This window comes from Genypterus blacodes, unplaced genomic scaffold (assembly GCF_046128005.1).
Source record: "Genypterus blacodes isolate CSIRO-AG114 ecotype Tasmania unplaced genomic scaffold, CSIRO-AGI_Gbla_v1 ptg000058l_1, whole genome shotgun sequence".
Lineage (NCBI taxonomy): Eukaryota > Metazoa > Chordata > Actinopteri > Ophidiiformes > Ophidiidae > Genypterus > Genypterus blacodes.
The window spans coordinates 847,501-860,671 of NW_027466870.1; the positions used below are offsets into that span (position 1 = coordinate 847,501).

The 13,171-nt window shown below is 47.2% G+C and overlaps 1 protein-coding gene across 1 annotated transcript in view; it reads left to right on the plus strand.

Moving 5' to 3' along the window:
* hcn2b (hyperpolarization activated cyclic nucleotide-gated potassium channel 2b) overlaps positions 1 to 12,850 on the plus strand; it is a 21,374-nt gene extending 8,524 nt beyond the window's left edge. The window contains exons 4-8 of the mRNA XM_076153339.1: positions 2,015 to 2,233; positions 8,292 to 8,438; positions 8,540 to 8,780; positions 10,424 to 10,588; positions 11,313 to 12,850. Of these exons, the coding sequence (XP_076009454.1) occupies positions 2,015 to 2,233; positions 8,292 to 8,438; positions 8,540 to 8,780; positions 10,424 to 10,588; positions 11,313 to 12,271 (1,731 nt within the window). The 3' untranslated portion in view covers positions 12,272 to 12,850. The remainder of the gene's footprint in view (positions 1 to 2,014; positions 2,234 to 8,291; positions 8,439 to 8,539; positions 8,781 to 10,423; positions 10,589 to 11,312) is intronic.
* The last annotated feature ends 321 nt before the right edge of the window (positions 12,851 to 13,171 follow it).

Genomic DNA, 13,171 nt, shown 5'->3' on the forward strand with positions numbered 1-13,171 from the left:
ATGGAGGCTTCAGTCGAATCAGCAGGAGGAGACATTAGAGACGTCACGTGATTCTAACGGCTCGATCGTCTGAGCTGCAAGCATTTCCTGCATCTGAAACCTGTAAAAAGCTACAATTTTAATTAATCTGTGACTCTTTTCTTCAGTAAACACTACGAGAGCTCCAGTTTAAAGGAATAATGTCACATTCTGTAATACTGTGAGTTTTCCTCCCTCACTTTATTGCGATACTATGAGGCTTTTCACTTCATTGCCATTATTGCAGTGGGACAGACGTGCTGATCTCAGCTCCTCTGGTCCTAGGGTTTCATACCCATGGGCATTCACACTCACTCACTCACACACACACACACACACACACACACACACACACACACACCACGTCTTGTATGTGTGCCAAAGTAACTACTGCCAGACTGCTGCAAAGTGGATATATGAACAAACTAGTACTGTCTGTTCATTCTTCTTCATCTCTCTGTGTGTGTGTGTGTGTGTGTGTGTGTGTGTGTGTGTGTGTGTGTGTGTGTGTGTGTGTGTGTGTGTGTGTGTGTGTGTGTGTGTAAGAGTGAAACAGAAGAAACTACACATCTACTGTAGATATGTGAGCACGATGCTGATGTCCAAAGGGATTGGACTCCATGTTTATGGCGTTTACATGAGAGTGTGTGACTGTTCTCTGCTGTATTGTCAAGACAAGTCGTTACAGGGATAAAACAAAACTTTAGAGAATATGGAACATCAACAAAGCTGGAGCGAAGATGATGAAACGTCTGATCTTAAAGGGCGCCGTCTGTTTTTACGGGTTTTTCAAAGTCTCGCCGTCTTTCATCTAAAATTAGAAGATCCAGTTTGTCTCTCTCAACAACTCTGACTGGGTGATAAAGCTGACAGGCCATAACAGACGTGAAACTTGCAGCTTGGCTCTGGGCCGGTGCCGAGCCGCTAATGAGCAGTCTGACACCGCAGTCTTCCTCACCGCCGCCACCGCCGCTGCGTTCCTGTTTACCCTCGCCTCAGCTGGAGGCCAAGAGTCAACAAAACTTCTTCTTCACTCTTTTCGATGCCTCCAGTCACACGTCTAACCGTAGACATGAAACATCTCCTTTAATCACACTGAGGAAAACAGGCACTTTACTGCCACGCCCTCCTCTAACCTACGCAAAAGAAAAATACCAAAACACATTTGAATCCCAAATGAAATGCAAATATTCCGAGGAAAACACGAAGCAGAAGCAGTCAATCAGCGATGGAGGAGGCCACTCGGGCCAAAGAGGGACAGAGGGGAGTTTGGGAAGACGGTGTGTGAACCACAGCTGTTTGAGGAGGCCTAGCCATGTGTGTGTGTGTGTGTGTGTGTGTGTGTGTGTGTGTGTGTGTGTGTATGTGCGTGCGTGTGTGTGTGTGTGTATGTGCATGTGTGTGTGTGTGTGTGTGTGTGTGTGTGTGTGTGTGTGTAAAGGGCTTTCTAATGAATCTAACATGGGAGATTTAGAGCCGAGTGAGTGTGTGAGCACCAATCAAAAGCAGACTGGAGCAGGCAGATGTACGAGCTCCTCATTAACACACACTTTTCCTCTCCTCTCCTTCTGCTCCGTCAACACGAGGCACGTCTGCTGGCTGATGATGATTAGGCTCTCCACCAAAACTACAACATCATCAGACGCTGAGACACACACACACACACACACATTCATACACACACTTCACTGCGAAGAATGACTCTTTAGTCCTCTCATCCTTTAATTCTGCCTTTCTCTCCCTGCTGAATTCCCTTTTCTCTGCCATTATACACGAGACACGAGACGGCCGGCTCGAGTCCTCAGGGGGTAAATCACTGTTGCATTCAAGAGTCAAAATGGAGTGAATATCCTGCTACACGCTCAAATCTCTGTCTCCATTCTGTCCCATACCATCCATCTCTATGTCCTTCCATATCTTTTGTCGTCCCAAACCCCTTGTCATCGTTCCCCCTCCCCTGTCTCTCTCCCCTCCCCACCCTCGTCTTCTCCCACAGAATGATTCATGGAGTGAGCTTTACTCCTTTGCCCTCTTTAAAGCCATGAGCCACATGCTGTGCATTGGTTATGGAAGGCAAGCGCCAGAGAGCATGTCGGACATCTGGCTGACTATGCTGAGCATGATCGTGGGAGCCACCTGCTACGCCATGTTCATCGGCCATGCCACCGCACTCATCCAGTCTCTGGACTCATCTAGGCGCCAGTACCAAGAAAAGGTAAGATACAGGGTCTCTGCTTCAGGGTTCAAATTTTGTAAACTGGTAAAATGGGATGATGAAAAAGGAATGATGTGAATCTGTGGGACCAAACGAAACCGGGACGAAGTAACACTTTGGTAGCCTTAGCGGAAAGTCTGGAGATCATCAGCATACGGTTGTTCGTGCAGTCTGTGGGGATGGTGGATATCTCTTTTAAGAAGTAGTTACTGTTTTTTCTGAATAGGTATTGATCTGTTTGGCCTTCACAACTGTTTCATTCATTTATCAATTATAAAGTATCATTGCTGTAGTTTTCAACAGGATGTGGTTGGAGGAGTGTTGTGCGTCTTCCTCAGGTGTGAGTTCAGGCTCCATAACCCCACAGTGACCTTGGACCCCAACCATAATGACCTTTATATGAGCTTTGATTTCTTGACCTCTAGGATGTAGGTGTCCTGGTTCTCCACTTTTTTCCGTATCAGCTAGATTCCAGGATGCCCATTGCATTTTTCTGAGTACGATGGAAGGCCCCTTACATCTCAGAGCGCCCATGTGCTCTGTTTACCTTCCTTGTCCCAGTAAAGGCGAGCGGCAGATACAGTACAAACAGAGAGGAGAGGGTTCACTATTCTCTCATTCCGACACACTCTGACAGGACAGAACATCATGTGTTCTGCTAGCTTGATATTCAGGGCTGCAGCTGGCTGAGCCTCGGCTGTCTGTCGTCTCCGCGCAGCAGCAGATCAAAGCTCCTGGCGTCTGAAGGCTGGGCTGCGATCTGCGGCTTTATAAGGCGGCAGTGTCAACATCTGCTCTGCGTCTTGTTAGCTTCCTCTGAACCCCTGTGACCAGAACATCCGACACACACACAGAGACACATACACAGACACACACACAGGGTGATTGGTCAAGCTTTTGTTCTTGTCTAATTGAAGCCTCTGGCCAGTGTTAGAACAAAGGATGATCCCGTTTTAATCTCTTTATCTTCTGCTCTATTTTGTCCCTTAGCTTCGTTGGCTAATTTTGTATCCTATGACATCATCCATCCACTTATCTGTCTTTTGATCACATTTGCTATGTTGACATCCTTATTAAGCATGAACAAAACTTAGTGAATTTAGTTTAGCAACGTTTTTTATTCAGATTCTTATCGGCTGATGCAATCTGTAGCAACTTCTCCCGATCCCTAACGCCACCTTGTTACGGCTCCACTGGAAAACAAGATCCATGTTATGTTTTGAAACAGTTAAGAAAAACGACCGGCGCCCACGTTTATGTGTGTAGTGTGTGTGTGTAACTCACTCAGTCAGACTCTCCCATGATGCAAAGCAGTGAAATAATGAGTCAAAGTCAAAGCGCGCCCGCTCCTGAATCCCATCACTGTTTGTTCAGTTAAGCAGTGAAGTCAACCGTGTCTGCTCCAACTCCTACCATCAGATAACAAACATGAGACAAAATGGATTCTTTGTGTGCGATCATCTAACTGCACGGGTTCATCCTGACACACACAAGAGCAAACAGCCGCTCTGAAACGGCACAATAGCTCCTCGCCGACCACGGGGATGTGTTTCTACATGTTTTGCCGCGGGTTCACGACTCACACAAAGCATATTTTTCTCCACCTTATCAGAATGGACACACTGTGTTGTTTGAAGAGCAGCGTGTTAAGCAAGGTATATAAATAGACGCTGACAACGTCTGAGATAAGAGACGGACGTTGATGAGAGACGGGACGGATAATTACTGTACTGCATCGCTCTGTCGTTAAGAAACATAATCATTCGCAAACACTGCAAAGACACACACACACACACACACACACACACACACACACACACACACACACACACACACACACACACACACACACACACACACACACACACATACACATACACACGCATAGAAACGGATTGCTGGGTACACACGACTCAGCATTCTCACTCATTCCTCACCCAAAGCCTCATAGACTAAAACTCGTGAGTTAGCGCCACACGTTTCTCCGCTCACTCTCCTCTTCATCGTCCCCTCTTTAATGTGAAGGTGACCTGGTGTCCTCATGACTCCTTTCTCCACACAACGCAACAATCTTCCCTTTCGTCAATCCGTTCGCCCTTGACTGCCGGGGCAACACACCATCTGCCAGAGGAGGCGCCGCACACAGACGCAGAGGGCATTAGCCGTTATGTAACTGTACTCCTGCTCCTCCTCTTGGCCCCTGCCCTTCCTCCAGAGTTAGAGTCAGATGGAGGCAGTGTGTCCCAGCAGCAGATCCCCCTGGGCGGCCGCATAGCATTTATACGTTAAAATCAGGCACATGTGTCGTAAAAGAGTGTGTCCAGTGTCCATGAGCGTCTTTAGATTTGTGAGAGTAGAGACACAAACACACACACACACACACACACACACACACACACACACACACACACACACACACACACACACACACACACACACACACACACACACACACACACACACACACACACACTGACCCCGGCTGACACCCAATTCCAAATGTTAAGCCTGGCAATTCCATTTCACACACTCGACAGGCACTTGCTGGGAGCTCCAAACAGACTGCAGATTATACAAACCAAAGCTTCCTCAGCAGCCTCACTATGACTGGACACACACACACACACACTCTTTAAAAACTCATTACATCCTGATAGGAATCCATACCCTGACTTAAGAAATGTTAGTGTACCTTCAGCCGGCGGTTTGTCCTTGTTGGTCAGTTCCTCTGTCCTCTTCCTCACCAATGATGCCACTGAAACAAAAAGAATAAAATTACTTGAGTTTGAGAACTTTTTGTTTCCACATTTCCAAATCTTTCCTCTGAAACTGATCTGTTTTATCATCAGTATAAACAAAAGAAGCTTAGTAAAGAGTTAAACGCATATTTAACTTCCATAATGATCTAATGTCGTTAAGTCCACTTACCTTCCTGTTTCCTTTCCTGATTCTCTACATCTTAATCCGCTCCTCTGCTTTTTGATGATGTCATCAGAGAAATCAATACTAAGGACTCAATGGGATAATGGCTTTTACCTGGATCCATCATCCTCGTCACTGGAAAGATTTAATGGTTTCTCAACTGAAAAATATATTAGTGAGTGTGTGTGTGTGTGTGTGTCTCTGTGTGTGTGTGTGTGTGTGTATCAGTGTCGGTATCAGTCCAGTCCTCAGTCAATGAGCTAAAATCCACCGCTGAAGTCAATTCCCTCAGGACACACACACGGACACACACACACACACACACACACACACACACACACACACACACACACACACATATAAGAAGCATCCCCTCGCCCTGACATTCGTTGACATGCTTCATATAATAGGAGCGCCAATCCAATCTCTGCCTCCCCTGTGTTGAGGCTAATGGTGACGTCTATGACATCACACATCTCACCAACTAGAAGCTTTATGTCCCATAAAAGAAATTACACTGGAATCTCACTCCAGCTTCCCAAGAAAGGATGTAGTATCTTCTAGTGAGCTGTTAGGACTTGGAATATAAAGGGTTACAGTGTAGAAGTGTGTATCTGGGGATAATTACAGTATTACTTCACTCTTTCCCCCAAACAGCATCATGGACGAGGGGTCACACTTTCAGGCACTCGGGCTTTCTGAAATGCAATTCCGTGCAATGGGATAAATTCAGTCTCGTCACCATGGCGTCTTCTTATCTCGCCTCCTGCAGCAGAGTGTGTTTCTCTCTTTCTTTGGGGAATGACGAGGCCGCTTCAGCCATCACAGACTTCAGACTTGAGCGACACGGTCACTAGTCTAAGTCTAATGCGGGGAAAATGAGAAAGTCAATAAACCGCCGCTTGGTTTGGAATGAGTTGGAGGAGTGTGAGAGAGAGAGAGAGAGAGAGAGAGAGAGAGAGAGAGAGAGAGAGAGAGAGAGATGTCACTTTAGTTTAATTGAGACTGTCTGAGCGGTGGATCCTGAGGCGGAAACCACTTAATCGGAGTTTCCTGGTTTGTTCACGTGCTGGATTAAATAAACTGCGTGCTCGGTGACTCAGCTGCATCTTTATTGCGACTGACACACTGTAAACAAAGAGAAGAGGAGAATCTGTTAGACTCCATTAATCTTTCTTTGGTGATATGAGACCAATCCCCTGGGGGCTAAACGAAATGATACTAACAAACCGAACAAATCCATGTCGGGTTGCGTTATAAAGACGACAGAATGAGGATTGTGTGAAGAGGAGGAGGAGGAGGAGGAGGAGGAGGAGGAGGAGGAAGCTGTGTGTACTGTACATGTTTGTAGGATCCTTCATGCTTCGCTCATGCAGGGTTTAGCAATGAGAGAGAAATAACGAAAGTTTAAAACGAATCATTCATGACAGTGGAAGATTGAAGGAGGATTATGGAGAGATAAAGTTTATATACAGCAGTCTGAAGAGCATGAAATCACATTTGTGCACCACTGCTGCACTTCTTACTGTATTTCACATTTCTAAATAAGGATCATTCATTTACAGCCTGCAGGATGTTCTGACTCACAGTTAGTTAGTTTTCTGAGTTACGCAAAGCCACCAGGGTCAAACCGTCATTCTTTTATTCTCCCATATGTCACTTTTCACTGTGACAAAATGTAATTTCCTGGACAGTGACTCATTCTGTCCCATGTTATGTGTCATTGACCGTTACAGGCAAGGTCGCCGTTAATGTTCTCACTGTTTTCTGTGAATTCGCCTTATAAATTGTGGTCGTCAGCATGGGGGAAGATCAGGATCCACACTCTCGATAATTGAAGGTCATGTTTCCATCCTGATACCTACAGGATTGTATGGATTGTTTACGTGTTTGTAGCTTCACCATTTTCTCTTTGATCCTTCATCTAAAGCCGCGGTGAAATCGTCATCGGCCTCACCTAAATTGTCCTCAAACGCTTTGGAATTCCTCATCCAGATTTAAGTAGCGCAGACAGTGGAACGTCAAAGAATTAGAGCACCGCTCGTTTACCACAGCGAGGCCTCACGCGGCGCAATCAATTCCTAAACATCTTGATTTATTTCGCCAGACAGATATGTCTTCAAAGTGTTTAACGGTCGGGACGAGGCGCGTTTATCCAGCCGTCACATCCGAGCGGATTACGGAAGGCACAGCTGAGGCTTGTTGTTTGTCAAGCCAACAAGCCTTGTCCCCCTCCTCTCTTGCCCTGATGGAGACCTACTATTCATCTAATCAAGTCGTTTACACACAGGGATGACTCACACACACTTGTCACTTTGTAAACAATGTCGATCGCTGTGTAACGTCATGGATTCGGGGATCAATGCTTCTGATCAGCAGAGGAGATGAAAAAGTGTTTACTTGCGTGTGTGTGTGTGATGTATGAGGCTGTGTTTTCACTCACAGGGAAGGTGGCGATGCATGAAATCACACGGAAGCCTCATCTTCATAAGAAATCAAACAAACCTAGGCCACTTGTGTTCACTGGAAGGAGGAGAATGGCCGAAAAGTGCAAACATATAGGGGACAGTAGATCCAGAGGGGTGTGCAATGTCTAATAGAGCGAGAGAAGTGGACTCAACGTGACGTCAATGATCACGACGGTGATGAGTAGGCAAGGGTGTGAATCCCTCGTGGCCGGAGAGCAAACATGAGCGACGGGCTGCAGCTTCTCCTCAATCCGGACGCAAACAAACATGGCTGTCTCTAAGAATAGCTTCGTAGCTCATACCTAAACGTCAACGCTCGCTTGCTCTGATGAATTATTTACCCCAGGCTTTTTTGGCAAATAGCCTTCCCTTGTTTCATTTTAGTCCTATGAAGAAACTGTAGACACAGTTGAGCCCGATGTTCTTCATCACAGTTTCCCTCCGTCAGCTTCAAGATATATAAGTAGGTCACAGTATCTTCACGCTGACGGCATATAGACGCCTAGTTTGTATAGTTGATGATAAGATGTCTTATCAGAGGAGCAGAAATGAGGAATCTCCATAGCTGCACTATCTTGTGTTGTAAAACCACTTGAAAGGCAATCGTCTCACTTGTCCCTGGTTCTGTGTCTTCTTTGTCCCTCCCCTCCACTCTTTCCATCATCCAGTACAAACAAGTGGAGCAGTACATGTCCTTCCACAAACTACCGGCCGACTTCCGGCAGAAAATCCACGACTACTACGAGCACAGATACCAGGGCAAGATGTTCGACGAGGAGAGCATCCTGGAAGAGCTCAATGAGCCGCTACGAGAGGTATGACACAACAAACTCAAACAAATCTCCCCAAAACACAAACATGAATGACACCGTCTTTGCATGATGTTTAACAAGCGTCACGGTCCGTCTCCACGCAGGAAATTGTCAACTTCAACTGCCGTAAGCTGGTGGCGTCCATGCCGCTGTTCGCCAACGCCGACCCCAACTTTGTGACCGCCATGCTGACCAAGCTGAGGTTCGAGGTCTTCCAGCCTGGAGATTACATCATCAGGGAGGGAACCATCGGCAAGAAGATGTACTTCATCCAGCACGGGGTGGTGAGCGTGCTGACCAAAGGGAGCCTGGGCATGAAGCTGATGGATGGATCCTACTTTGGAGGTACGACATTGTCTTCATCACAGCCACCAAACTGCTGGGGTTGGTTAGGAACACGGACTGTTCTCATACACACACACACGCACACACATATACACACACATTGTTCAAGCGTTGTGGAGTGATGATTTGAGTCATAAACCCTCAAAACATCTGTTGAACCTCTACAGTGGAGTTCGGTTCACTGGCTCTGCTGGAGTGGCACAGGACGCACACACACACACGCACACACGCACACATGCACACACACATGCACACACACGTCCAATTAATAACAGCTAATTAGCGCAGCAGCACTGCAATGACAGAGCCATTTGTAATGTCAGGCACAGGCTGCCAAAAAGCCACCAGGGGAGGAAATCACTGCTCGCTCTTAATGCAGCTAAGCAGCAGTCGCCTGTGTGGTGTGTGTGGGTGTGTGTGTTCATGAGAAGTAAAATCACTGCATTATCGGGGAAAAAGTCATCACAAAACACCATATGGATGACTTTGGTTCCATGGTTCTCAAACTGTGGTCAGCTCAAAGGGTTGACAATCACGTGTCATATAACACATTAGACGTCTCTCGCTCCTGTAATCTCGTTCCGTCAGATGTTGTTTCCTGCCGTGTCTATTTCCTGACTTGTCCTGCGCTCTGTCCCACCCGTGCACCACGCTGTGTTTTTACACGCAAACCTGCCTTTGTTGTCTCTTGGGGTATCAGAATAAGGAGTATTCGCACCAGGTGGCAAAACCGCCGGATCGGATTTTGTTTAGCGTCTGTTCGACTCACACAAACAGGAAAATCAATGCAGCCCAGAGGAGAAATGTAGGATGTTGGTGGTCTCCTCTGATTCAAATCACTGGTTATAATTTACCCATCATGCAATTCTATGTATTTATAATGGTGACAGTAAGCAAATCCTAAATGTTACAATGCAGAGAGTGGTTTCATTACTGTTATCATCTTCCAAGCAGCAAATGATGCGAGCAATATGCAAATAGTTCTATTATGTGTAACCAGGGACGTCCCAATTGGCTGTGTGTGAAAGGACATGGAAGACATTCTGTATTGACTGAGACTAACCTTCTCGTTTTGTAAATGAAACGCACGTATGAACAAATTCAGAATCGCCTCGATCGTGTTCCTAAAATACACAATACAGACGAGACGAGAGAGACTTTTGCTTATTGTCTCCTCATATTTTTGACGAGGTCGACCCGCTTTTTTATGAAGAGAAAACGAGGGCATGCGGTTGTCAAGACAACGGCGAGCCTCAGCCCAGGCAGGCTCGGGTTGAAGAGACGGGGAACAACCGAACGTAATGAAGCTTAGCCGCGCATCTCCAAATATAAAGTGTTTTCCCTCAGCCGTCAGCGCTGGAGGAAAACACTCCAGAGTGGCTGTCAGTAGGTCACACCGACTGGCTACAAGCGAGCGCCGCATGAATAAACCACTTTCATTCACAAAGGCCTGCGTGTTTGTGTGTGAAGCTCTGCACGTCTCATTCTTTAGGAAAGACACATCAATCCATACTGTGTACATAGGGGTGTGACATAGGCATAGACAAGGGTGTCTCAGAGTCCATTCCAGTTTCTCCTTCTTTTATGATATGATGGAGTCGAGTCTAACTGCCTCTACCTCTTCTTCTTCTTCTTCCCCTCAGAAATCTGCCTGCTGACTCGTGGCAGACGGACGGCCAGCGTGCGCGCCGACACCTACTGCCGCCTCTACTCGCTCTCTGTCGACAACTTCAACGAGGTGCTGGAGGAGTATCCCATGATGCGGAGGGCCTTCGAGACCGTGGCCATTGACAGACTGGACAGGATAGGTGAGAGAAGAACCCCCCCCCCCCCCCACCAGGCCCCCTCTCCCTCTCCTATCCCCCAACCCCCTCTCCTGTAATTCCCCTGTTTACAAAAGCGGCGCCGCATCAGCCACCTGCCAGTTGTTGCCATAGCAGCAACACATTCCATACATGAGCGGCCCTTCAGTCGGTCGGTGATTGTGCCTCCAGCCGCAACATGCAAATATTCTGAAGGAACTTTACAGGAACCAATCACAACGTTTTCTTCTATTTGGAAAGAAAGTTTGGTTCCTTTTTGATGTAAAGTAGATTTTTTGCAACAAATTTTATGTTTTTAATTGAATTCGCCTGAAAGATTTCTATTATTTACATGTTGTCCCTATATAACCTGAAGTGCTTATCAAGGCTCCAACCAGCTGCACGGATGATGTCATTATGTTATTAACGCATTAGCTCGCACCGTGTTTTTGCCTCAGCTGTGATGAGACGCTAAGGACGCCAGGGTGCCCAGGGACAATCTCAAGGGGGGAGGGGTTAAACCAAAAGAGATGCCAATTAGAGTGATGTGCCCATACATGCTTGAGTCAGAGCCAGATAACTACCACACATACACACACACACAAGTGCTGAAATTAATCCAATTACTTGATTCTTGCAATGTTTTCAGTTTTAATGTCAAATAAGAAGTGCAAGAGGAGAATAACGAGAGTGTGAAGGAGCGAAACATGACCTTTTCTGTCATTTGCAGGCAAGAAGAACTCCATCTTGATGCACAAAGTTCAGCACGATCTCAACTCGGGCATCTTCAACAACCGCGAAAACGAAATGATCCAGGAAATCGTCAAATACGATCGGGAGATGGTTCAGCAGGTGGACGTGCCGAGACCGCGGGCCATGTCCATGTCCATGGTGCCGTCTCTGCAAAGTGGCATGTTTACACCCACGGGTTCCACCGGTCAGCCCCAGACCTCGGCCATCGCCACCCTGCAGCAAGCCGTGGCCATGAACTTTTGTCCCCCGGTGGGCGGAACCCTGCAGTCCCCGAGGATGGTGAGGAGATTCCAGGTGATCCAAAATGTCCCCAGCCCCGTCTCCGCCTCTCCTCTACAGCAGTCCCAGCAGTCCCTACAGTCCCAGCTCCTTGCTTCTGGTGCCTTTGCTCCCGTTCTGCCCAGCCCCGCCGTCCAGAGTCCACTCGCTGCCGGGGGACGGTCGTTCCAGTACGGATCCAGCGCCCTGTCTGGTCCTCCCTCAGGCTCTCAGCTTTCTTTGGCCCAGCAGCACGTAGCCAGCCCCACACACCGCACCAGCACCCATAAGAGCACCCATTCCTTGCAAATGGGCAGCCTGAGCCAAGACGCAAGGGCGCTGTCAGCCTCCCAGCCCTCGCTGCCCCACGACGGGGCACAAGCAGTAGTCCCCAGCCCGCCCCAGTCTACCAGAGTGTCCTCCACATCTATCGGACCCCCTCAGACCCCGACAGGCCTCAGAGGCCCGATACCACACAGGGTTGTGTTGCCCCACCAGATGTCCGTCGGGGCTTTCCCCGCAGCGTCCCTGCCCGGCTGTATGCAGGGCTTTGGGGCTGGGGCAGGGGTGCCGGTGGGGGGTCTGGCGGACTCCGGACTCCCTAAGAAGGACTCGGTTGCGAGCCTCCCTGAGACGGACCAAATCAAAATCAGATCCAGGCTATCTTCAAACTTGTGACCTTAACCTTTTCTGAATCAGTGAAGGGATCGGTTGGACTGAAGGGACTCGAGAGGTTTCTACTCTCCTTCTTATAGTTGCTATAGTTACTCTCTCTACTCGCTGTAGTTTTATTATCTGAATGTATGGATGCGTGAGTGGTAGCAGGGGGGATCAGAGGGGAGACTGTTCTGATTACATAATAAAGGCTGTTTGGTGACTTTTGTAACCGCAGCACTTGGGTGTTTCTACTCAGACACAGGAGATGCACAGACAGTCACGGAGGAGCCTCCCGACTCCGCCTCCTTTCTAGAACTCACCGTGGTCACAGACTGGTGCGTATGGACACTTGGGCATAACTTCTCTGTCACCTCATGTAATGCAAACCTGGGAAAGGACGGGATGAAGGAATATCAGGGACCTGCTTCAGAGGAGAGAAGCCGGCACTTTACTGGGATCATCATCATTTAGCGCATTTATCATTTAGGCACTTCACGTCATGCAAGATACATAAACCATGAAATGTGTGTCTCTCTCTCTCTCTCTGATTGTGTGTGTGTGTGTTTGTGTCCTTCTTTATTATTCCTGAAATTATGTGCAGACACATGGAACGACATTTTCGTTATTAAGTCAATTTTTCTCCTAAATTTCAATCTCATAATAAATGTATTTTCTATAGATTAAGGCTCAATGTTTGTTTAAATTAAAGAGTCATCAATCAAAATGATCTACCAAAAATGTATAAATAAGGAAATAACACTTTCTGAGGACTTGATTTCTGAAGCTCAATGAGGATGATGGACTTTATAGTCATTTATTAATTGTGACATCTGACACTTTGGGAAAATATTCATCTATTCTAGGTTAAGAATTCAGCTTCACTGCCAATTAAATCTGAGGAATGTATGAGTGAAAATGTAA